This window comes from Harpia harpyja, chromosome 4 (assembly GCF_026419915.1).
Source record: "Harpia harpyja isolate bHarHar1 chromosome 4, bHarHar1 primary haplotype, whole genome shotgun sequence".
Taxonomy (NCBI): domain Eukaryota; kingdom Metazoa; phylum Chordata; class Aves; order Accipitriformes; family Accipitridae; genus Harpia; species Harpia harpyja.
In genome coordinates, this window is record NC_068943.1 from 84,592,987 (window position 1) to 84,618,226 (window position 25,240).

The following is a 25,240-nucleotide window of genomic DNA, read 5'->3' on the forward strand; positions in this document are numbered from 1 at the left end:
GAAATGGTGGGGGGGGGGGAAATGGGTGCTAGCCAGCGCCGCGCACCCCCTCGCCCAGCACCGTGCACCCCATCACCCAGTGCCACCCTCCTGGTCTGGAGGTGGGGGGGGGGTCCCCTGCAGCGTGGCACCCACCAGTGGCAATACCTGGGTGGGGGGTCCAGGGTCAAAGCTGGGGTGCAGCAAAGGGAATGCCCCCCCCCCCGACAGCGGGAGCTTGCTCCTAGCGGGATGGGTGTCCCGGCACACCCATGGGTGCTACCAGGATGGGGCTGCACTAATTACAGCCCCCCCACACCCCTTTGCACCCACATGTCCATGTCCCCGGGGGGGGGGGACGGTGGCACTTGTCTCCCTCACTCCCCCAGGACAGCAAGGTGCGGGGGGGGGCTGTCTGCAGGTCCCCCCCCTCCATGGGTGCTGGCAGGACAGAGGGGGGGCACGTCCAGCCCCATGGGAGCACTGGGACGGGTGTGGGTCGGGGGGGCTGTGAAGGGGGGGAGACGGTGCTGGGGGAGAGGGGTGACCCCCCCCCCAGCATGTCCCGGCCATAAGAAGCTGCGGCTTTGCTACAGTGTTTCACTTTGGTACCAAGAAAAATAATTAAAAATTAAATAAAACGCATCAAGTGACTGCTATTGCTGCTGGGAGGTGGGTGCTGCAGCACCCCGGGGCTGTCACCCGTGGGAGTCAGCGTCCCCGGGGGCACCCAGCCCCTTCCACCCCCGCTCCAGCGAGGGACGGGGACGGGAATGGGACAAGGAAGGTGCTGGACGGAGGGTGCGAACTCAGCAGGAGGGCTAACAAGCCGCTAGGAACCGACCCTCTCAAATCACAAGGAGCTATAGTCTAACCAGGGAAGAAAATCCACCCCCTAATATACCAGACGTGAAGAGATTTATTTCTTTTCTTTTCTTTTTAAATATTTATATATATATTTATATTACGTATATTATATATATATAATATGTAAATATATTTTTTAAAACAATATAAAATGTTAAGACACTTCACTTAAATGTAAAGAGTTGCTTTTTGCAATCCAAAGAAATTGCATCATGATTTTTTTTTTTTTGGTTTTTTTGTTTGTTTTTTTTCTCTTTGTTATTCAAAAAAGGCTCGTTCTTCTGTACAAAAATGATTGATATACAAAAAAAGAAAGGGGGGGAAAAGAAGAAAAATAATTAAAAAAAGAAGAAAAAACCAACCCAAGGACAAACTAGCCAACAAAAGGAGTGATTCGATCTCGTGTTGCACTGCGGCTGGGCTGCGCTGGCGGCAGCGTTGGGTACGGGCGCACGCAGCGCACACGCATGCACACACACGCACACCCGGTGCACACCCGGCACACGGCCGGCTCGGCTGTGCTCATGGGTGCTGGACACGGGCAAGCCATCGCCTGCCCTGCACCCTGGGGACCCCCCCCCCACCAGGTCCCCCCCAGGTTTGGCGGGGCTGGGGTTGCTCCCCCCCACCCCGGGGAAGGACCGTGGGGTCACCAGCTGCGGCGTGGGGGCCCCGTCCGGCACCTCTGCCGGAGCGGGGGGCTGCGGGGACCCATCCTGCCTGCTTGTCCCCAAGGGCGTTTGGCGCTCGGGAAGGGGACGGAGGTCTGGCAGGGTGTCCCCGCGCGGTCGGAGCCCCCCCCCAAGCATCACAGCATCCCTCTGCCCCAGCCATCGCGCCCACCCGGGCGACCATTTAAAGTGCTACGTTCCGACCCGAGGGGGGACGGGCACCCCGCCTCGACCCGTTTCCATCTCCCCCCCCCCATTTTACATCCTCGGCCTTCAGCCCCGCCGGCATGCCCGCGCACCCCGCGACACCTCTCCCGGCTCCCTCTTCCCCAACCCTCGCACCGTCCCCCGTCCCTGGGGAATGCCGGGGCTGGCGGGGGGGCCGGCGGCAGCGACACCCCCTCGGGACGGCGCCGACCCCTCGGCCGGCGAAGGACGCAGCCCGGCCGCGGTGCCACCCGTCACCCATCGCCGTGACCTGGCCGGAGCGCCGAGCATCCTCTCCTCCGGGCGGGTCGGCGTCGCGGATGCCGGGATGCTCGGCGGCGGCGGGGGAACGAGCGGGTCGGGTCGGGGGATGTTGGGGGCTTCTTCGGCAGCCGCTGTTTCCACTTTTCCGAGGGTGGGATGGGTGCTGCCCGCGTGGGCAGTGGGGTCGGGCATTGCCCGGCGTCCTCCTTGCTTGAAGCTGGTGAAACCGGTGGAGTGAAGCTCTGAGAGCTCTTAAATAAACAGAAAATGGTGGGGGGGGGGAGGGAGGGAGGGAGAAAAACCAAACCAACAGCAACCCAAACGAACCGAAACGAAAAGGAAAAGAAAAGCAAAAGGGAGGAGAAAGAGAGAGAGAAACAGAAAGTGGCTGGTTGGCCATTGCGGAGCGAGATGGGAGACAGAAGTCGGGCCGTGGCGGAGCAGAGGCGAGACACAAGTCGGGCCGTGGCGGAGCAGAGGCGAGACACGAGGTCGGCCACATTGGAGCAAGACATTGAAAAAAAAACAGAAAGAGAGGGACGGGTGGCGATCCCTCCAGGTGCCTCAAGAAGACAAGTCCCAGGGAGGAGGAGCCCAAGGAAGAGAGAAGCCCGGCCCCAGGAGCAGGAGAGCGGTTGGGTGGAGCTGGCAAGGATGCTCAGAATGAGATGGAGGAGTTCCTTGCCCCAAAGGAAGTCAATACGGGGATGGATGTTCTGCCAGATGCGGGTTTTTCTGAGACCGCGGGGGAAGTCTCACTAGCCTCTTTAGATGGTCTAGCGGCCTAGAAAGAAAAGCAAGATTCAAGGAGGAGGAGGAGGAGGAGAAAGGGGAGGAAAGTCAGACAGTTTCTTAAAAAAAAAAGACAAAAGAAAGGAAAAAAGAAAAAAAAAAAGGAACGGGGGGGGGGGGGGAGGAAACCAAACAGGAGTTTGTTCAGAAGCAGCATTGAGTTAGGCCTGAGGTCAAGCAGCTGGAAAAGGTCCACCACAAACAGAGCACGAGATGAGCTGGTCCCACGCGTTACTGGATGGGAAGGGGCCGTTCCCGAGAGGAGGAGGAGGAGAGAGACGAGAGAGAGACACAGACGGACAGACGGACATGTGGACAGACAGGCACACACAGAGGCGGGCGGGCGGAGGGGAGAGGGGAGAAAGGCGGGGAGGGGGGACAGAAGGGCAGAGTTAGACCGGGCGCGCACGCCGCGCGGCACAGCGCCCAGCTCTGCCGGCTGGCGCCGGGGCTGCCGCCGTGGTGCCGTTCAGCCGAGCAGGGCAGAGCTTCGGCAGCCCCCACGCCAGCCCCGGCTCCTCGAGAGGTGACGGTGCCCACCCCGGTCCCCTACGCCCACCGTGCTGGTGCCATCACCACCGGCAGTGACGTGACCCAACCCTAGTCATGCAAAAGCTGGTCCAAAGGGAGCCGGGATGCCGGGAAGGAAGGATGCTCATAAACCTTCCCGGAATGGGGAGAGGGATCCTCCAGTCCTCCCCTCGCCCCCGCTGCAGGGCTGCTGGGTGGGGGCACGGCCAAATCTTGCCCAGGGAGGGCAGCGAGGGCAAAGAAGCAGCAGAAAATTCCTGGTCCGGCCACCCCAGCGAGGGCACCGGTGGGTGCCAGGGGCCGGGTGACCGATGCTGCCACAGGGTGCCCCGAGGAGGAGCACGGTGACACTGGGCAGCGGGGACTGTGCTGGTGTGTGGCCACCGGGGAAGGGGACTTGGTGGCCTCCCTGGGGTCCCCGGGACCAGGAGATGCTTCCCGGCCCCTCGGGGCTCCCAGCACAGCCCTTTCGGCCGGTGTTTCTCTGCTTCCCAGCCCATGGGGCAGCCCTGGGACAGGGGGCAGAGGGACCACCCCCCCCCATCTCTCCCTGATTCTGCAGGGGTGTGAAAACCCACATGCACGTGTGTATGCTGGAGGGGACTGGCAGGGAGACCCCAACCTCGAGGATGGACCCTGCCCGGGGACGTCTCGCCACTGCCCTGAGACCATCTCAGTTGCGGTCACGACAAACAGCACCTGCGTGGCTCCGACCCGGTGTCAAAGCAGCCGAAGGGGGGACGGGGGGGGGGGTGCTGAGCCCTCTTGCCGGAGCCAGAGGGGGGAATGAGGTGCCCGTTTTGCTCATGCGACATTTGCCCAAATTGCATCAAATCCCCTCCGACCCAGCTACAGCTCCAGGGAGCTGGGAAAAACCTCCAGTTTAGCCAACAGGGTTTATGGATCCAACAGAATGAGCAAAATCGGGTTTATTGGGTGGTTTAACTCCAGGCCCAGGGAAGGGGATCGAGACACAGAGCGGGGAGCAGGGAGGAGAGGATGGGGTGAACCCGCTCGTGGTCCTGCTGCCCACCGCGGGGGCAGGAGGTGGGAGGGGAGGGCTGGAAGGGGAGAGAGGAGAGGCGAGGGGGGGGTGGAGGGCAGGGAACTGGCTGTGGTTACCTTGCCTGTGGCCTGAGCAAGCTGGAGAGCCACCGCCAGCACTGGGGTGTCAGCAAGAACAGAGGGGAGTGAGCCCCGCCGCCCACGGCAGGAGCGGTCCCCAGGGATGGGAGAGGGGGTGGGTGCTGGGCCGGGGTGGGGGACACAACATCCCATCCCAAAACGCTCCTCTTCCAGCTGCTGTGGCCCCCCCCACCCTCTCCCCACGCTGCCGGGTGCCCGGGTATCATCCCCCTGCCCTGCTCCCGGGATGAGCTGCTTCTGCGGACATGGCATCACGGTGCATGGAGGGTCCTGGCTCTCTGAAACCTCCCAGGAGAGGTTGGGCAGCCCCAGCCCCGGGTAAGCGAAGCCCCTTGGAGCCCCTGTGCCAAGCACATGGCCCTGCAGCGCTCATCGCCGTGGCCAAGACGTTCTGCAAAGAGGTCTCGAGGTCCCTCAGGGTGAGGGGACCAATGCTGGGGCTCAGCCCTGTCCGTCTGGCACAAAGGGCTGGGGGACAAATGACTCCAGCTTCAGCCTCACACCACACCGGTAATGAGTTTGCCACTCTCAGCACAAAGTTGTGTCCCTGTCCCCAGCAGCCAGCTACGGAAACCACCAACGCTGGGCGCAAACCGGGGCGAGAGCCCGTCCTGCGCTCCGACAGCCAGGTCCCTGCATCCCCAGCCCCACCGGGCTCAGCCAAGATGAAGGGACACACCGAGAGCGCCCAGTCCCCGAAAGCAGCACCCACAGGGTGCCCTCCATCCACACCCTCGCCCGTACAAGGTAGCGAGGAAGATGCCGAGGCCGTGGGCAGCCTGCGGCTCACCCTGCTACCAGGAGAGCCGGCCGGAATGGTGCTAGAGATAGACTACCTGCTGCTGGCCCTGGATCCGCATGTACTCCATCCGCTGCTTTATGTGCTTGCTTTTGTCGGGGCTGCCCTGCTGGCTCTGCTTCAGCCGGGATGCCGGGTTCACCACCTTCATGGCTGGGATGGAAACGCCACCGCTCTGTCGGGACAGAGAATTTGGGGAAAGAGAAGTTAAAACCGGCGAGTGGAAGCCCCCACCGGCGCCGTTGGCAGCTGGGCACTGCCAGCGCCGGGCGTTGGATGCCTGGAGCTGTGCCGAGCCCCCGCGGCACCACTGTGCCATCCCTGCCCGGACAGCCCACGGTGGGAAACCCGGGGACACCGGCTCCATGTGCCAAAGGAGCCCTCACATCGGGCAGCGCTTTGGTGAGCTCAGAAACCAGCCAGGACTTACCGACAGCCACCGCTGCAACGCAAAGAGGGAGTTAGGGGCAGACACGGCAAACACCGGGAGACCGAGGGCAGGAGGAGAGCATCCCCGCCGGGGCAGGGGTGCACGGCCAAGAGAAAGGAAAAGAGGCGACGGCAGGCAGAAGCAGATTCCAGGTGGAAACGGCGGCAGTGGGAATACAGAGGTTTTTATTAACTAGCTGTGCACAGATGGAGATACAAAGAGTTGCAAAAGCAGCAGCGAGGGAAGCGGTACCTGTACGCGTGTCCCCTGGCACTGTGGGTCCCTAAAGCGGTGCCCGCACGGGAGCCCGGGCAATGCCACACGCCACAGGCTCACCATGTGTCCCCCCACTGCCTGGGGCACCCCAGATCCTCTCTCCCTGCCATCACTGCTGCCTGCTGCCTGTCCCGTGCTGGGCTTGGACCAGCTGCTGCAGGCAGCAAAACTGGCAGTGCCAATGCTGCCCCGGAGACGTGCAATCGCTGCCCAGATTGCACCTCCGACGGGAGAGGGCCAACGGGTTATCGCAGTGGGGCCAGGTTAATAAATCAGCGCAGGCAGAGCTCTCTGCGCTGCCTGTCTTGCCTGCCCTGCTTTGTGATCCTCAATGGTCCCACGGATGGGACACGGGGACTCCTGTACCCCACAGGACAAGGAAATCCAGTTCCTGCCTGCACCGCACTTTCCCCAGTGCCCCAGCATCCCTGGCACGAGCAGGCACTGGATCTCAGCCTTCACAACCAACTCGCAGCATCCTTGAAAGGTGGCACAAGACCTGCCCTCTCCCACTCTGCTTTCGGGACTGACTAAGCCAGCCCCGACTGCGCAGCCTCTCCTGCCAAACCCTGAGCTGAGCTTTGCTTTGTGCGTACCCGTGCCCGTGCCAGCCACAGCCATAAATCCATCCCGCAGCTCCGGTTCTAGTTTGCCTGGCTCCGGCGGTGCAGGGGGAGCTGACAACAGGAGAAATTGCAGCTACACCCGGTTGACGGCCCATTCACCCAGCGAGAGCACCGCAACGGGGCCACAGTGTCGCCGAGAACCGGGGCTGAGATAATTGCTGCAAATGAAAAAGGAGATTTATTCCCCAGCGCTGACTGTTAATAAAGGAGCAGGCTGACGTCGGAGCGGCTCAGGGTGTTTTCCCCCCTCTTTTCCCAGCTATTCAGCCAGCCGAGCGGCTGCTGCGGATTCCAGCAGAAACCAATTTGGATGGCTTCAGGGAGCCCGCGCTGTGATTTAATTAGGAGAAACAGCTGCCATGCTCAAACTGCAGTTCATTAGGAAAGTGCTTATGCAAAACAAGGGATGCTGCTTCATCACCCAGTGCACCCAGCCCTTGCCGGCCCCGTGGGATGCTCATCACCAGCCCCATGCTTCTCACCAGCGGAGTGCTCAACCCCAAAACCTGCCAGGGCAGAAGATACCAGATAGCCAGGGTCTAATTCGGTGCTATGCACAGCAAGGGATGGGCACCCAGTGGCACCGGCACCGCCTGCCTTTACGCTGCCAGCTCTGCTGCCTGCAGTCTCACTCCTGTTTGCCTGCGCTTCCCAAACCCGTTCAAGTGACAGGGAGAAAAGGAGATTTGTTTTCCACCTTGGCTCTGCCTGGAGGTAGAGTCACAGAGAGGGAGCAGGTAGAGGTGGAGGAAGAGAGACATCAGAGTGAGTCCAGGGCAGAGCACAGCAAGAGGGATAACAGAAAATAAACCTGCAGAGTGTCGAGGGGGAGCTGCGGCTTGGGTAGCAGAGGTGGCTTGGTCTTGCTTGGAGATGGACTCTCGGGAGCATCATCTTTGGTCTGACTGAGGTCCAGGGCAGTCCCATCATCACAGCTCCTGCGTTTGAGATCCCCCAGACCTTCCTTGGTCTCCTCGCCAGCATCCTTGGATCCCGCTTGTCCTAGCAGTTCTTTAGGGAATACAAATTCAACCGAGGGATGGCTGCTGATCTCACTGATGGTTATTTCCAGCTCACGGATAGTTTCTTCCAGGCTATCCAGTCTCTGGTACGTGCCTTCAAAAATCTCCTTGCTGCGCGCAGTCATGGAGCGGTGAGGGGACAACTGCCCTTTGCGGAGCCCCTCCGCCGCCTTCCCCCCCGCCCCGGTGTCCTCCGAGCCACCTTTGCCGCCGGCAGCCGGAGCCATGCCACCCCGGCCCTGCGATGCTGCGCAATGGCTTGGCCCCGAGAAAGCAGCGACCTGCTCCTGGAGACACTCAGCCCAGGACTGTCTGCTTCCCTGCGGGGCTGGATCCCTGCCTGGGAAAGCTCCGGGATTTGGCACTGGGCAGGCTGGGGCTGGTGAGGTGTCCTCCCTTCGTGCTTGTTTGCAAACCCCAGCAGAGTCTCCAGGAGGGAGCGATGCCTCCCGCACGCTCTGCCTGGCTCCTCCTTGGGGGTCCCCATCACCGGGAAACTGGGGGGACGGCGCCGGACCCTCTGCTGCCTGCACCGGTGGAGGGGACCGCTGCCTCTCCAGCTGCGGGACCCCGGGGACGAGGAGGCTGTGCAGCCAAGGGACTTTGGTGAGAAGCCTTGCTGCTGCCTTCTTGCCCACCGGCAGCGTTCAGAGCAGCATTCCCTCCTTGTCCCCCCGCGGGACAGCTCGTTTTAAGCTTTGAGAGAGACGGGACCTTGCTGGCTGCTAGAGGGAACCTCCACGTCTCTCCGGTTGCATGGGCATGGCCCCGAGATGGGCTGCTCGGGGGCTGCGGGGCTGAGGCTGGAGGGTACCCAGGTGCGGACGGAGACTTTTTGGAGATGCCAGGAGACACACAGCATTTCCTTCCCCCCTCGGGTGTAAGCTCCCCTCCTGCTCCTCCGCTGCCGGCCAGGTCCCCGTGCTCCGAGCAGCCCGTTTCCACCCACACCTCCGGTTCGGCTTCGGGGGACGGCGGTTCGGACACCCACTCGGTGAGCACAATCTGCGGGAGGGAGAAAGCCCTGCTCCCCGGGGCTGCCAGGGCCAACGGCTCCTAGGTAGAGAATTCAGACAGATTAAGAGCCGGGGGGAGAGCGGGAGCTGCCGGGGAGCACTGCATGTCCACACACACTACTTGGGTCCCCCATTGCTGGTGTCTCCGGGCATCGTAGTGCTGCAGGGAGGTGTTTGGCCATGAAGGGAGATGCTCGGCTCCCTCCTGCCCAGCCCTGACGTCCCATCGGTACCCACAGCATGGACAGGGACTGGTTTTCTACTGTGCTTAAGGCAACCTGGGTCTGTGAGATTTTGGCAATAACTTGCCTGGAGTTTTTAGCAAAAATGAGTCGGTGTTGCTGCACCTCCCGCACGCCTTTGGAAATTCGACTGCCGCAGTCCGGCTCGGATTTCTCCCATGCTGGTATAAACTGGCACGGCACTGGTGCAAGAGCAGAGCCCAGCCCTCGCGGGGTGCTTGGCCCCACAGGACACCACTGCTCCCAGCAGAGCTGAAGGCAGGGGACGAACCGTCGCAGATGAGGTGCCACGGGGCACCAGCCCTTTAAAACCCCGAGTAGCAAGAAGTCACCTAGAATATGCTGTCCTTCCTCCCCCACCTCTCTGTTCTTGTCCCAAGGGAGATGCAAGGAGCCGTGCAATGCCTGGGGGACTAGAGCCAGCCGTGCCCTAGGAAGGCGAGCAGGAGAGATGCTCTGGCAGAAGAGGTGCCCCCCTGCAGCTGCAGCCATCCCTGCCCTGGCCAGGGGGGGCTGCCGCCTCCGCGGGGGCTCCACGTGCAACCGGCACCGGCACCGCGGCCTCATGGCAAAGCAAGGCAGTACAGCAGTCACTCCATGCTGCCGGGTGGCACAGGATGGGCAGAGGCGATGTCTGCTCTGGCTCAACGTGTCTTACTCGTGTCCCAGCCCTGGGGCTCTGAGTAGCACCCGGGGCAGAGAGGGAAGGAGGCACGAGTGCTGGGATGGCTACGGAGCTCTGGGTCCGGAGCTGGACCCGTTCAAGCTCTGGGGAGAGGGGTCCTTGCCCGCAAGGAGAGGAGATGCTGTTCTGGGGGCAGCCGCGGTTGAGTCAGCCCTGGTGCTGGGTCTCCCAGGAGAGGGGAGGGAGCCAGCGGGACCCCTGCAATGTACCCAGACCCCCACCAGAGCTCACCTCAACTAGACACTTTCTGGTGAGGGGCTCAGCAGCACCCTCTGTCCTGCTCTTTGCCCCCTTGTTCTCCCACCCTGGGCATCCCCCGCTCCATCCCATCCACTCTCCGGGCACTTTTCTTTCCTCCTGCTCTCTCCACCCCAGATCCCAAGGGAGGATGGAGGGCAGGAGGGCCGGGAGGGAGCCGGGCTGTGTCCGCTCAGCAGCCGGGAGGGGTGATGGGCACAAGCCAAAGTGAGTCCCAGCAGCCGCTGGCCTCCGGTCCAGCCCTTCCTTCACCTTCCACACGCATCATGCACATGGAGTAGGGTCTCCCTGCGCAGGGCACAACATGCATCGCCCACCACGGCCCCCCTTCCAGTGACACCCACCCCAGGCACCCAGTGCAGCATGAGAGCGGTGAGCCCTCCCCGTGCCCTGCCCGGTGCGGTGCTGGGGTGGCCCCTTCCTTCCTCCCATCCATGTAGCTGCAGGATCTGGCCCTGACGGGAGCTGCAGCAGCCCCGTGCTGCTGTTGCATGGGTTAGTGCTCGGTCCTGTGCCATGTCAGTGCCGTACACGCAGTGGCGGCGAGCAAGGGAGTGGAGAGAAGCCATTAGTTTGTTAAATCAGAGAAAGAAGCAGAAGTGAGTTAAAAAGAGGCGGGAGAGGAGGTGGTTAAAGTGCAGCCCGTCGGCAGGAGAAGGGATCGTCGCTCGGAGCGAGCTGTTACCTTCCATCCTTCGGCTGCAACGGAGGCTCCTCCGTTGGGCCACATGTCTGCGTGCCCAGGGGAGACGGCAGCCGTGAGCAGATCGTAACGGAGCTTGGGAAGGAAAGGGGAGGCAGAGCTTCTCTGAAACACCTGGGGAGTCAAACACGGGGGGTTGGAGGAGGGAGGCTTGAGGGTAATGACGATGCAGCCCATGCCTGCAGGGATGCTTGTCAGGGTTACGCCAGGACCAGGGCTTGGCAGTCGTCGGCAGCGAGCGAAACATCGGCTGTTCTCGTCAGCCGCGGAGACACCCCCGTCCCTCTGCTGCCAGCAACATCGCCGGTCCCACTGCCTGCAGCATCACTGGTTCCCCTGCCTCCTGGGGGAAACCCAGCCAACAAAAAGCCATCCACTACCCACTTGGGCACCTTGCCCGTAGCAAACGGGGGGAGGACGTGGGGCACAGCCAGCCTGGGGGAGCTCAGAGCCTGAGGATAGCATCTCAGGTGGGATCTCTGCAGGGCGGCCCGTGCACAAAACCCAGCGAACCTCCAGCTGAAGCTGCGTAGCGTTAAAAAACAAATGAGTTCGGTTTAAAGCCCGAGATGGGGTGGAAGTGCTGAAGAGACACGGTGAACCGGGCACGCAGCACCTGAACCCAGCGAGGGGTCCGGCAGGGCGCAACTGCTCCGTGCCGCCCGTCCCTGCGGCACCGCGCTGCTGCTGGGATACAGGCGAGGAGGGGGAAGCCCACTGCTGTGCCGATGTGTGGGATGTCGTTCCCCGGACCCGATCCCAAGGTATTCCCCGCAGTTGCCCGGAGCTGGGCACAGCCACGCGCGAGCGGACAGGGCAGGGCGGGCATCGCCTCCAGTGCGGGTAAACTGGGGCATCCCGCAGCCCCTCCCGCGCTCACCTCCAGCTCCGCAATGATGCGGTCCTCGTCGTCGTCGTCTTTGATGGCAGACGCAATGATGGGAGGGGTGGACGCCGGCCTGACCACCTCCGACACCGTCCGTCTCAGCTTCACCTGGGGCTTCTGGGTCTCCAGCTCCTCCGACTCGGCCTTCTGCAAGGGGGGAGCAGGGCGGTGAGGGGTGGGGGGCACCAGGAGCCGGGGCTGGTCTTGCCGACGGTGACCGGCTCAGTCCAGCCCAGCAGCCATCCCATGGCCCCGCTCCCTACCTTCATAAAACCAGGCTCCTTCTTGCTGGTGACGATGACTTCGCCGCTGCGGGTTGTGGTCAGCCCATGGGACGAGGGGAAGCTCCGGCGTGGAGGGGGAGGTGGCGGCGATTTGGAGGGTTTCTCGGTCCGGTACCGTGGAACCGTCAGTTCGTCTGGGCACAAACGATGCTGTGAGGGCACGAGACCTTTCCCTGCCCCTCTAATACAACACCCGAGGCTCTCCCGCTGCCTCCCCGGGCATAAACCTCCCTTCGGGGCAGCAAACGGCTCAGCCCGGGGAGACCCACCGGCGATGGCACGGCCAGGGGACACGCAGGACCACGCACCCCCCAGCCCCAGGATCCGGAGGTGGACCCCAGCCCTCCCCACGCCGTACCTGATCCCCTGCGGCCGTTGGGGTCCCCCTTGCCCCCCGACTTCGGTGCGTGCTGCGGCTTGGAGGGTTTGTGCTCAGGCGTGGAGGCAGCGCTGCCGCTGCCCGTGGCTTGCTTGTGCTTGGCAGCGAATTCCAGGTCGGGGATGGCCTTCATCAGCTCGGCTTGCGTCTCCTCCAGGAGTCGGTTGATGTCCTTGGCGCTGTACTGGGTCAGCGCTGCCCGCTTCTCCTCCCAGTCCCGCTCGGCAGCCTGCGGACGGCAGGCAGAGCCCGCTGCAGCCCCCAGCCATGCGGCAGCTTCTCCTGCCCTTGCAGGCAGGAGGTGACCCACAGCTCTGCTTGCTGCCCCCCCCAACCTGCTGTCGAGCCCGGGAGGAGTTGGCGGGGGGCGGCCACCGCTGCCCCCATCCCCAAGCCGCACACCCCTCGGAGTAAAATTGGGGGTGCTCCCAAGGCTGCATCACCTGGGGCTCCCCACCCTCCAGACACCCCAATGGCTACAAACCCAGCAAGGAGGAGGATGGACCCAGTTCCTGTCCCCAGTTTCAGCTGGGAGACATAGGGATAGACCCTCTAGAAGAGGCCCCCAACCCCCCCCCCAGCTGAGGAACCCACCGCAGGCTCTCACCTCCACGGATACAGCTTTGTCTGCACTCTTCTTGCTGGGGGTCTCCGGCCCCGTCTGCGTCTTGGCGGGTACCATCTCCGGAGCTCGGGAAGGGTTATTGCTCTTGGAGGGATGGGTCTGGGTTTGGGGGGGGCTGTGCCCAAAGCTGGGCATGGCCAGGGTCTCGGTGACAGCCGTCAGGTGGTGGAGGTTCACTGGGGGGCTGGTGGGCATCTCCAAATCCAGCCCTTTGCTGAAGTCGGTCTCAGGGGCCACTTTCTTGGGGGACTGGCTGAGGTTGCTGGGGGAGGTCCACACGCCCTCGTCCACTTGCCTGCCAGGGACAGAGCGAAGGTGCTGGGGTGGCTGCACGGTACGGGGCGGGGGGGTTACTGCACCCTTTCCAAGCCACGCCACAAAAAAAACTTGCTCTCCTGCAACTCTGCGTTACGTGGCTGAAGGTTTAGGTTCTCTGATGTCTAGGAAGGAGTTGGAGTTGATGCTACAGCCTCTCTTGGGGGAGCACACGAATGAGCTCCTCTACCTGGCTGTCCACTTTCATGAACCTCGTAGGAAATCGGATCTCTCCGAATCCTGCCCCTCCGTCAGATCTGGCTGAAACTGCCCTTGGGATTCAGGAGTTATTAGGGCTGGGGAATGACAGGTAGGCAGATTCAGACACTGCATGATCTTATAAGCTCATTTCTGTAGAAAACCAGGCTAGCAATGAGCCCGAGGCGAGCCCGGTGCCGGAGCGCTCCTCCTGCAGCGTGGCCGAGCTGTAAGCCATCCCGAAAGGTCTTGTAATGGGAAGAGGCAGGTAGGCTCAGCCACGGTGCACGGCCCAGCCTGCCACTATCGTTAGATCTGGAAGATGATTTTTCTCCAGCAGAACGTTTTTCTGCTCCTCAGGAAAGAGACTTCTGATCACGCTAAGGGTTGCCTTTCTATCTGGAGATACGACCGCGCTTTTTTCAAGGTGATAAGGAAAAGTCAGTTTAAAAAGAGGGGTTCTCACATACACACTGGAAAGGACCGAGGGCATTTTTTAGATCCTTAGCAGAAAAATGAGCCTTTTTTCAGCAGCCCTTAGGATTTGGATCCGTGACACAGAGAGGATACCGGCACACACACGGGGGGGGCACAGGGACAACTGAAGAGACCGGCTGTGTCTTCCAAGGTGCTCAAGAGGCCGGGGTTGGGGCTTGGGGCTCACCTGCGGATCTGGGCGAGGGTGTCCGTCACCGTCTTGCAGCGTTTGAGCAGACCGTCGAGGCGGTTCGGCTCCTCCTTGAGGAATTTGACTGCTTCCACCTCTACCCGCAGCACCACCCGCATCTTGCTCTGCAGGCTGGGGAACTGGGCTGGGGTGGGAGAGTGGGGGGGGGGTGTCATCAGGGCCCCATCGTGCCGGGGACCCCCTCCCGGTGCCCGGCTGGCAGTGCCAGGGCACCCCACACCCACCAAAACCACCACGGCCATCATATCCATGGCAAGAGCACCTTGCCAGACAGAATGGGATGAATCCTGGGAAGCCTGGGCTGGTGTCCCTCCTGCTGCCCGTGCCCATCATCCCTTTTCCATTCACCCGCAAGCACTGATTTTAGCCCCTGAAGGTTCCCCCTCCACATCCACAGGCACCAAACACTGCTCTGGAGCTGGGGGCTTGGTACCAAGGACCCCGGGGACTCGGCGGCAGGGGCTGATGTGGAGCAGTTTGCTCCTGGCTCCCTGCCTGCTGCTCTGCTTGCCATCCCGGCTGCTCAGCATCAGTCTGACTTTATGGAAAGGCTGCAGGAAAGCGGAGCTGCTTCTACCTCTGCCCTGTGCCCCCCGGCCCTCCCCACACTCCCCCCTCCCTGTAGCCCCCGCTTCTTGCAACCTCAGCAACTGCTGCCAAATCATCGTTTACTGTCTGCCTTGGCTCTGGCAGGCAGGAGCTCTGCCACTTTGAATCGAGGTGCTGGGCGTCTGGTTGCAAAAGGCAGGATGGGGACAGCCCAGGGACGGCAGGCTGCAGGAGCCAGCAAAATCAAGGACAACGTGCGCGGCGGGGGGCAAGCGCAAGGTCCCACCGGACGGGCAGGCAGCAGTTCCAAGTAACCGTGAGCTGTTGGCGGGGGGGGGGGACTCAGGCAGAGTCCGCAGGACTGACTTGGACAGCTAGCAGAGCAAACAGGGGCAGGCAGCAGGAGCGTGGGGTGCAGCCCTCAACCCGACAGCAGCCCAAAGCCCGCAGGACACACACAACGCTGACAGGCACCACGGGGAACCTGCCCTGGGGATGCAGGAGAACACACCGGCAGGTGCGAACGTGCAAACCCAGGGGCAACCTGGAGCAGCCCCCCGTGTGAGGATGGAGCAGGGAGATGCGGGCAGGCTCCGCTTGCCACCCAGCCCCGGACCCGGCCACGTCCTCACCCTTCAGGTCTGTCAGCGTCTCCCCCAGCTGCTTGAGCACCACTGCCTTCTCCTCCAGCTCCTGCACAGGGATGAGCCGGTGGTTGTGGGCCAAATCCTTCTGGATCTTCTCCACCGACTTCTCCAGGTCACTGTGAGCACAGAGGCAGGGCAGGGGTGTCACTGCTGCTCCGGGATGCTGGAGAGCCCCCGGGGGTGGCCAGCCTGGCAGGTCCCCCACGCAGCACAGGGGAGAGGACAAGCGGGCTGGGGACCCCTCCTCACGCTAGACATGCGGTCAAGGCTGTGGCCTGGCACCGTGCAGAGCTGCCGATTTACACCCACGGAGGGTCTGACCCGTCAAGATCAGCGTGCAAGGACCCCCTCCCCACTTGCACGCCCAGTCCCGCCGCCAGCCCTGGCTCACTTGAGCTGCTGGGTGATGAGCTCCTCCTCGTTGAGATAGCGGAGCCGCTCCTCTTCCACCAAGCTGCGCTGGCGCTGCAAGGGGTCCTCGTGTTTGCGCATGGTGTCCGTCACCCGCACGCTGATCTCCGTCTCCGTCCGCCGCAGCATCGTCTTCACCGTCTCCTGGTTCTGCAGCTGCAGGGACGAGGAGGGGGGGGGGGATTCAGGCTGGGCAAGATCCCCCCCGATGGGGACCGGTGTGGGTGCAGGGCTGGCCACTTGTGGGGACAGCTCTGAGCTCGGCGTGGGGAGGGATCCCCTCGTTCTCCCACACCCAACCCCGTGCAAAATCACCGGGAAAGGGGGATCTTCCTGCTCTGGTGCTGGACCCACCCCAGTAAGAGCTGGGCTAGGTTGGGGACCCCCCCCCCGCACCGTACCCACCTGCAGCTTCTTGAGCTGCTGCAGCTGGTTGCGGAGGTCGCTGGCGTTCTGCTGCAGGTCGTGGAGGTGCAGCTGCATGTGCAAGCGGGTGATGGCAGTGGGCTGCCCCGCCGGCGTGCTGGTGGCGGAGGGCGGCGGGGGCGCGGGCACCGGTGTCCCCATGCCGCTGCGGCTGGTCGCTGCGGGGAGGGCAAGCAGAGGCTGCTGAGGGAAGGTAGCCCACCCCGGGGGAGGTTGCAGACTCCGCTCCTCTGCTTTCCCGGGAAAGACCTCTCTTTCCCCACCCTGTGCTTCAGTCCAGCAGTTCTGGGTGGTCTACCCGCTGCCCCCACGCTGGCTCCAAGGAGAAGTCACCCCAGAGCTGCCCCTTAGTGGGACTGGGGGGTCCCACTGGCTGCCAGCACATGGTGGGAGCTGCAGAGCCCCCTCTCCTGTGCCCACCCTGGGACTCCCAGCAGCCGCGGGGCAGAGGGAGGGGGTGTTGTGGGGCGAAGGGCTGGCTCTCCAGTCACTTACACGCTGATGGGGGGGTCCCGCCGTTGGTGGCTTCTGTCTTCTCGCTGCAATGAAGGAGAAGAGGGGAGCGAGCGTGGACCCGGCACCTCTGTCCTCACCGGCTCAGGGGGATGCAGGGGCATGGCGGGGGCTGGTGTCCCCCGGGGAGGGGAGGCAGGACCCCCCAGCCTCGGCAGCAAACAGCCCAGCTGGAAGCATCCCACTCCCCGCAGGAGACCCTGGGGTCCCACCCCTACCCTCCCGCTCCTTACCTGGGGGTCTCGGCCTCGGAGCCGCGGAGCAGCGCGCTCTGCACCAGCCCCGTCAGGCTGGCGATCTGCTTCTCCATCGCCTCCATCCTCTCCCTGCCATGGGGAAGGGAGAGGGGCCGGGTGAGGAGCTGGCTCCGGCACCACGGACACCCTCAGGCTTGTCCCAGCCTCACCCGCACCCACCCACCGGGTCCCTGCAAGTCCCAGGAGGGACGTCAGGGAGATGGCAGCACGGCTGTCACCAGCTATATCCACCCCCTTCATTCCTTCTCTCTTCTTGCCTCCAGCTACCCCCAATCGCTCCCCTCAGCCCTGCACAATCTGGTGTTTCATTACCCATCCTGGCACCTCTACCGCCGTGGCGACAGGGCAAAACCTTCCTCCGCTCTTCCTCTACCTCCCCAGCTGCACCGACGGACAACTGTCCGAGCAGCAAAGTTCACATCCACGGGGGAATTTCTCCCGCGCCCCTTCTTACCTCGTTTCCGTATCCTTAGCTGGTCCAGGGGAGCCGAACCCCGAGAGCGGGCGATCGCTGGGGCCGGGAAACAGCTCCGGAGGACCAGAGGAGCTGGGATTGCGTGGCTTGTTGACGGGGCTTTCCATGAAGACGGAGGAGCAGGAGTCCTTGCGGAAGGACTGACGGACGGGTGAGGAGCGGCTGGGGGGTCCCGAGTAGGGGCTGTGCGGGCTTTGCCCCGGCTGCACGTCCACCAGCCGGCCATCGGCCATCTTCTGCGGGGAAGAGGGGGGCATGCGGAAACCCAAGCCGGGTCCATATGTGTCGCTGTAAATGGGCGCGTTGGGCTTGTACAGGCTGTCCTCCAGCTCCGTCTGCAGGGCGGCCGCCGAGTAGGTGCTGAGGGAGCGAACGGACCCCCGCTTGTACAGCCCCCCCGAGTAGCCAAAAGGGTCTCCCATGCCAGCCAGGGACTGGGTGGAGGTGATGCTGAGCCGGCCCTCGTGCACCATTCCGTAGGGATCGGCGTACAGCCCCTCATTCTTCACCAGCACCACGTTCTTGCCGGCCAAGTCCTCGTCCGGCTTCACATCCCGGCGCTCCAGGATGGCACTGGGACTGGGCGAGACGCCCTGGGCGGGCGGCAGGTTGGAGAGACGCTCGCTGTGATGGACGGGGCTGCCGGCGTAGGAGGGCGGGCGGCCCCCGCTGTAGGACATGCGGGAACGGGACGGCGAGGAGGACTGGAGCACCGGCGGAGGGGAGCCCGAGGTGAGGTGGGAAGCCGGGGACATGTTGTTCAGCCGGCGGGTGGGAGACGATTCCCTGGAGGTGTACACCATCTCCCTCTGCGGAAAGGGGCGGCGGGGTGGGGGTCAGCACCGCGTCCCTGCGGGCTGGCCCCCCTGCCCTTGCTCTACCTGGCTGGGACCCTGCCTTGCTGCACCTCTCCAAAGACCAAGGTCTGCAGATTCTGCATCTTCACCTGGCCTTGGCAAAAGGCAGCTCCCTCACTCCCACCCAGGAGTGGGATGATTTATTCTGATGAATCCCCTAATTATCATGTTTATTACCCTGCTGTCAGGCCCCAAACATCCATTCTCTTGAAGTAACACTTAACAACGCTGGAACCGGGCAAGACAAATCACAGTCATTACTCCTTCCACAAACACGCAAAATTACCAGTCCTTGTCTCCATCGCTTTCTCTCTTTACTGGTCCCAGCCCGCTGAGTGCACCCACACCGCAGGCTCTCCCTGTGACACCCCGTTCCCCCTTACCCTCAGGTCGCCATTGGTGATGTGCGAGGCTGGGAACGAGGCGTAGAGTGGCTCTTTCCTGTAGATTTTAATGATACTTCTGTCCTGGATATCGCTGAAAGAAGAGGCAGAGCCATAAGCATCTGGGACAGGCAGCCACCGAGCCCCCAGCAAGTCCCAGCCACAGGACTGCACCCACACCCACCCTTCTGCTTTCATCCCACTAATTTCCTCGCTCTTCATGCTCTTAAAAAAAGGAAAATCAATCTGTGGTGGATTTCTGAGGCCCCCCCCCCTCACCGGACATCCTCCAGCTCGTAGAAGACGTTGCGCGACTCGTCCTTGATGAGGATGGCAGTGTTGGGAGACTTCAGCATCCCCATGGTGAGCTTCTGGGGGAACATGTGGACAATGAGGGCGTGCAGAGTGTCCATGCTGCTGATCTCGTGGGTGATGTGGACGCGCCTCGTCTCATCCCCAAACTGCAGGAAAAGGACCCCTGGAAGCAGAAGGAGCAGAAAGTGGTGAGGTGTGCCCGCACCCCTTCTCCATGCAACGCCAAAGATGCGCCGAGGTCAGCGATGGAGGTTTGCCCACCTCCGGCCACCCAACCTCACCCCGGAGCAGCGAGGCCGAAGGCAGCTCATCCTCCTCGGCCACGCTGCACAACGTGCAGTGCCTCCCGCTCCTCCTGGGCTTATTTGGGCAGATACAAACCGATCCCACACCCGGCACACGCCGGCATCCACCCGCAGAGGTGGGCAGAGATGTTTGGCGGTGGCCGGGCAGGTACGTGCTGCCCGTCCCGGGGGGATGCCGAGCCCCGAGGGTACCTGGCGATCGCAGCTTCGTCTGGCTGGTGGAGCGGGACAAGGGCAAGCTCTGCCGGAACCGGTTCATCCTGTTGAACCCCAGGGGCAGCTCTGCTTCCGACATGGTTTCCAAGGATTCGGCCGAAGCGAAGGAGAGTTTGGCTTGATCGGCCAAGCCGGGCTGGGAGCCCTGGGAGTGTCGGGAGCTCCTCGTCTGGAAGGGGAGAGGAGAGAGGTCAGAGGAGAGCTGCGCTGGGGACCCCAGCCCCGGTCCGCTCCCCTGGACGCAGCCATGTGCTGCTCCCGCGTTTCCTCCGGAGGTCGGTGCTGGGATGGAGCGGCTCGGGTGAGGCTAAGCCGCATCCAGGGATGCTCAGTCCTGGATCCCCAGCTGAGTCAGCACACCAGCGTGGTCCAGATACAGCGCCAGCTCGAGGCCTCTTCCATCTCCTGCTCTAAGCATGTACAACCATTTACAGTGCCCTTGCCTCCTGCAATTGCTCGCTCACGTTTTCCGCTTCAGGCTGGCAGCACGCTGCATTTCAAAGCCTCCCGGTGCCGTTCCAGGCGCCTTTGAGTTCCCCCACCGGCAACCCACTCGAAATAAAACCAGCGCTAGCTAGCTGGTGATGGAGCCAGGGCTTGTATGCAAGCACTGGAATAACCTTAGCAATTACAGGAGGTTACACATCCATTACACCAATGAACCAGCTCCTGGGAAACATAAATGCCCGCCTTATTCTGGAAGCAAAGCAGCGGCAAGGTTTATGGCTGCCTGAGTCGGGGGAAAGTAATGGGTTTGGGTTTATAGCGGTAAAAATTTAATATGCCAGGAGTCCAATTTCACATGGCCGAGCGTATATCCACTGCATAGAAGTTCAGGCTACGGACGTGGGCTTTCTGCACAAACATGTCCAAACACACAGCCGAGTCCCCTTGTCACAGGTACCCGCCTGGCAGCGGAGCAAACGCTGCCTGTCAATACCCCGAAATACAAGGCTTGATTTTCCAGACACGCATTTAACGTTGACAAATCAAACCGAGAGAACAAACAGCTCCTGGGGTGTGGAAAAGGCGGCATGGAAGGGACAACAGCTCTATTTTAAGACCAAGAAGAAAAATCAATATGAAATGATAACAGCCATCATCATCATTTAAATTAGACATTAATTGGAAGATTTAATTAATCCTGCGGGGCGGGGTTTTCTAGGACTTGAAATGTTCTCACTGTAGCTAATTGCTGGAAAATTGACTGCTTAGTTTTGTTGTTATTTTAGCACAAAGCACGCTGGCAGCGCAGATGCTTGAAATCTTACATTAAGAAAGGGAAGCGGGGCAGGACTGAACGTGGGCCAGCGCATCCCCCAGCCACGGGGGGCTGGGGGGGGCTTCGCGGCGGGTAAGGAAACCGCAGTGAGCAGAACGCAATGGAGACACCAGTCTCCTCTCCCCTATGGTCCCAGTGTGCAGGTCTTTGGGGCGTAGCAGCTGGTTTTTTGGGGCTCCCTGCCCTTGCACAGCCCTGGGAAACCTTGAGGGCTTGCGGTCCCCCGTCTCCGGCTGTCTTGCTCTGGGTTTGCGGTGCTGCCCCCCCCCCAGCTCCCAACCCAGGATGGATCCTTGGCCACAGGGAAGCGCAGGGATGGGGCAGGCAGCACGTGGCCAGGATGCGACTCACGCTGCCGGGGCTGCAGCTTAGCCTGGCTTTGCCCTCCTGGCAGCCCTTTTCTCTCCGCTCCTTCCCCTGCTCCGTGCCAGCGGGGTCTCACCCTGCCCTGTCTCCATCCATCCCTCTCTGCTCCCCCCACCCAACCCCCCCCCAGCCAGAGCCCACCACATCTGGGCTGGGCTTTAACAGCCCTCGAGCTTTCACAGGGGATGACAAAAGGCGGCTGGCTCACAGCCCCCCCTCCCCAGGATGCGTTTTGTCTGGAGAAAATAATCATAAGAAAAAAATTGATTTACCCGACGGGGGGGATCGCTGCCTCCCCCTCCCCGTGGCACGACAGGACGGCTGAGACCGCGTTGCCATGTAGCATCCTTGTTGCTAAGGGCTGTTGCGGTGTGCGTGCCTCCGCACAGCACCCCAACACGCTGCGGTCCCTACAGCCCCTATAGCACAGCACCCCAACATGCTGCGGTCCCTGCAGTCCCTATAGCACAGCACCCTAATGCACCGTAGTCCCTATAGCACAACACCCTAATGAACCGTGGTCCCTACAGTCCCTATAGCACAGCACCCCAACACACCGCAGTCCCTACAGCCCCTATAGCACAGCACCATAATGAACCACAGTCCCTATAGCACAGCACCCTAATGCACTGCAGTCCCTGCAGCCCCTATAGCACAACACCCCAACACACCACAGTCCCTACAGCCCCTAAAGCACAACGCCCTAATGAACCATGGTGTCTACAGCCCGTATAGCACAGCACCCTAATGAACCATGGTCCCTATAGCCCCTATAGCACAGCACCCTAATGCACTGCAGTCCCTACAGCCCCTATAGCCCAGCACTCTAATGAACCATGGTCCCTATAGCCCCTACAGCACAGCACCCTAATGCACTGCAGTCCCTACAGCCCCTATAGCCCAGCACTCTAATGAACCATGGTCCCTATAGCCCCTACAGCACAGCACCCTAATGCACTGCAGTCCCTACAGCCCCTATAGCACAGCACCGTAATGAACCATGGTCCCTATAGCCCCTACAGCACAGCACCCTAATGCACTGCAGTCCCTACAGCCCCTATAGCACAGCACCCCAACACAGTACGGTCCCTATAGCCTGCGGGATGGCTGCGGGAGCGTGGTGGTGGGAAGAGCTGGCTGCTCCAGGTGAGCCCGGACCCCTCCTGCCTTCTGCCTCTGCCCTGGGGTTGCAGCTGACCTCAAGTAATTAAGCTCATCTGATGGAGCTAATTATGGCATCAGTCAAAAAAAAAAAAAAAAGGAAAAAAAGGGCAAGATGGAAATTAATGGATTTTTAGCCTGGAAGGGACTGTTCTGGCCTGATGCTCAGCACAATGTGCTCTCCCGGCCCGAGCAGGGACCCAGCGGCCCCACAAAACCCTCGCTGGCACCAGGGCAAGAGCCGCACACTCCCCTCCCCGGCACCCCTCGCCGCAAGGCACCTCCGTGGGCAGGGGACCCTCCGCTCCTGGGCACGGGACACCCACCCACCCACCCACCCAGGGCCAACACAGGATGCTGGCGAGCTGGAAAGGACCGACCCTGCGGTGGGAGGGGGGGGGACACGACTCTAGAAGTGCTAGGGGTGGTGTCTCTGCCATTTCTCGCCTGTGGCTATTTCGGCCACATCGGCTTTGCCGGAGGGTGCAGCTGCGGGACCCGGGTGCCCACGGATCCTTGCAGCCGCAGCGGGGAGTTGAGATGCTCGGCGAGCGGGGAGCGCAGCGGCTGCTCCGTCCTCGGCCTCCAGCAGACCGTTAATGAGCTGACTCCAAGGGAGCTGTTTTTTATTGCTCTGCCTCACTAATGACTTATCCTGGAATAAAATAATACGTTAACTGACAACTCAGCCCCCACACATCCTGCGTCCCGCCCCTGCCGCTGGCTGGTGCCGACGTGGCACGGCAGCCCACGGCAGCCCACGGGACGGCTCCGCTTCCCCCCCCCCAACCCCATTCGCAGCACTCACAGCCCTCCCACGGAATAGGTGGGACGTGATCGCAGTCACCGAGGCCGTGGCTCACCCCGATTGCGGTGGGACCTGACGCTTTCATGCAGCTTCATCCATCACCGTGGAGTCTAAAATGGGTGCCCAGATCCCTGCTTCGTTGGAGATGCTTTGGTGGGGGCCCAATCCTGCCTTGCTGGGTGCTATCCTGGAACGAACAGTGCCTGGACCTCTCTGTGCCAGCATCTGCACCGACAGAATGGATGTCCCCTGCTGTCACGGGGGAACATGCCACCCCACCGAGCGCTGCCCCAGGCTGGAGGGGGAGACATGGGGCTGCGGGTGCTACCCCGGTCCTGGGGGCACGCAAGGCTCCGGCTCCCCGTGTGCCTGCCGGGGCCAGTCCTCAGGGTGCATGGGCTGAGCTTTCAATCCAATGCAGGATGAAAATAAACATCTAACCCTCGCCACCGTCTCCAGAAGGGAAAGGGTATTCTCTGTTTGCCCAGACCATATCACACACCGCAGCCGTGGAGGAGATATCAAAGGCTGCAACAGTCAAGTGCTATGCGCACAATAACGATCGTAATATCCTCCTGCTTTGGGAGCACCTTCCATCCCCAAATCCTCACCTTCCCTCCTGCCTGCTGCGTATCAAAGCCCCGAGTGACCAGACCGTGGCGAGGATCGATGCTGGCACCCACGCGCCCACCCAGGGCACAGCTCTGCACGCGGCCGGCTGCGGCCGTGCAGCGTCCCACCCCACGCAGCTCCCAGCTGGGGAAGGCTCTGGACGTGCAGGATAAATCCCAGCTGCTGCAGCAGCGCTTTGCAGGGAGGTGACCAAAACCCACCTGGGACCCCCAGCCTGGGAGCAAAGGTGTTTTGCCCCCTCCCCTTCTCAGTTATGCCCCCCCCAGGGGCAGTTTTGCCCAAGCCCAGACCCCACATGAAGGACTCGGTCTCCTGCAGCTTCAGAAGAACCCGATGTCTCCTGTGGGCACCGAGATCTTTCCCCACGGCATCCGAAACCCACCCGCGATGGCAGCGAGGGGCTAGAGGGGAGGGGACGCAGCTCTCCCGCTTGCTGTCCCTGCGCCGCAGCAATGCCATGCTGGGAGATGACCCATTTCTTGCTGAACTAGCGTCACAACACAGGGTTAATACGATGCCTGGCTGATTTCTGCCACGGTGACGTGTGCTGGGAGTCCAGCTCAGGGTCAGGGGCAGCAGCGGCATCTCCCCTGAGCCTGGGGTCCCGGTGCCTGCCCCCCTCCACGGTTCGGAGCATGGGAAGCAGCAGGTTCGTGAGCAGAAGGCGAAGGAGTGCAGCTGCCCAAAAGCAAAACAAAAGCCGCCCAAGGCTACGGGGCAGCGGGGCACCGCGGGTGGGAAAGGTGTGGAGCAGCTTACTTTTGGGAGGGCAGAGCTGCGGCCGATGGGGCGATGGGCACCAAGCTCAGGGTGACTGCAGCCTGCCCTGGGGAAGAAACCTGCTCGCTATCTGCCAGGGAGCGGTTTGAAGCCCCCGGGAGCCTCCTGCGATGCAGAAGCATCGGCGAAGCTTCGCAAGCTGGGAGCGCATCATGGGTGCTATTTTGGTGGTTTTCCCAGTGAAAACCCACTCACAAAGCACCCGGCTCCCCCCAGGCCCCTCCTGAGGAAGGCAGCGGGAACATCCCCCCACGCCGGCGGGGACAGGAGCATCCCCAGCCCCTCCGCAACTCCCTGGGAGTCTTATATAAAAGAGGTGGGATGGGGAACGAAGGGAGACTTGGGGGCTTTTGTCTTTTCTCTCGTCAGAGCTAAAAAAAGATACAATTAAGCGACTCTTTTAGCTCCTAAAACTCCAAACAATCCCTTTACTGTCAGTGCTGAAGCAGCTTCATTATATTTGCCTGGCTAGGTAAGGATTCTTCCCTCCTCCTTCTCTCCCCTCCCTTCTTCTTGTCCCCATCCTTCCCTCCTTTCTTCCACACCCCTCTCCCCTCTCCAGTATTACCCTCCCTGGCTTTGCAGGCTGAATGCTCAGGGCTGGATGGAGGGAAGGAGCCGAGGTGCCAGCGGTGTTGGGGGACTCGGGCGAGGAGCAGGGCTGTCCCTCTGGATCTGGTGGTGATGGGCACCACAGTTATCCCACGGGAGTAGGGACAAGCAGCGGAGCTGCTCGGTCTCGATGGAGAGCCGAGATGGCCGCAGGGAAGAGGGGGAAAGTTTAGGAGAGGAGCAGAGGGACCAGGGGCACAGAGAAAGGTGGCAGAAGGAGTTTGGAGGGAGCAGAGCTGGGAAACCTGGGGCAGAGAAGCAGCTCTGGACCTCCCACAGGGCACTTTAAAGAAGATAAGAGAAAAAAAAAAAAAAACCAAGAAAAAAATGTGTGGGGAAAGGATCCTGCCCCGGG

General features: G+C 61.8%; 1 protein-coding gene across 19 annotated transcripts in view; it reads right to left on the bottom strand.

The window, feature by feature from the left end:
- Nucleotides 1-1,860: 1,860 nt before the first annotated feature.
- The window catches only part of SRCIN1 (SRC kinase signaling inhibitor 1), a 79,390-nt gene continuing 56,010 nt past the window's right edge, over nucleotides 1,861-25,240 (bottom strand). For 12 of the 19 annotated variants that reach the window (XM_052785346.1, XM_052785347.1, XM_052785348.1 and 9 more), the window contains 16 exons: nucleotides 19,220-19,412; nucleotides 18,687-18,885; nucleotides 18,408-18,501; nucleotides 17,147-17,976; nucleotides 16,669-16,761; nucleotides 16,418-16,461; nucleotides 15,902-16,080; nucleotides 15,477-15,652; nucleotides 15,071-15,201; nucleotides 13,866-14,013; nucleotides 12,671-12,983; nucleotides 12,043-12,292; nucleotides 11,664-11,818; nucleotides 11,395-11,547; nucleotides 10,497-10,628; nucleotides 7,976-8,666 (listed from right to left, as the gene is read on the bottom strand). In XM_052785346.1, coding sequence (XP_052641306.1) covers nucleotides 8,097-8,666; nucleotides 10,497-10,628; nucleotides 11,395-11,547; nucleotides 11,664-11,818; nucleotides 12,043-12,292; nucleotides 12,671-12,983; nucleotides 13,866-14,013; nucleotides 15,071-15,201; nucleotides 15,477-15,652; nucleotides 15,902-16,080; nucleotides 16,418-16,461; nucleotides 16,669-16,761; nucleotides 17,147-17,976; nucleotides 18,408-18,501; nucleotides 18,687-18,885; nucleotides 19,220-19,412 — 3,660 coding nt within the window. In that variant the 3' untranslated portion in view covers nucleotides 7,976-8,096. Of the gene's footprint in view, nucleotides 2,773-2,906; nucleotides 3,015-5,293; nucleotides 5,432-7,177; nucleotides 7,600-7,975; nucleotides 8,667-10,496; nucleotides 10,629-11,394; nucleotides 11,548-11,663; nucleotides 11,819-12,042; nucleotides 12,293-12,670; nucleotides 12,984-13,865; nucleotides 14,014-15,070; nucleotides 15,202-15,476; nucleotides 15,653-15,901; nucleotides 16,081-16,417; nucleotides 16,462-16,668; nucleotides 16,762-17,146; nucleotides 17,977-18,407; nucleotides 18,502-18,686; nucleotides 18,886-19,219; nucleotides 19,413-25,240 lie in introns of those variants that run through there. The other 7 variants (XM_052785345.1, XM_052785350.1, XM_052785351.1 and 4 more) reach the window with 7 other exon arrangements.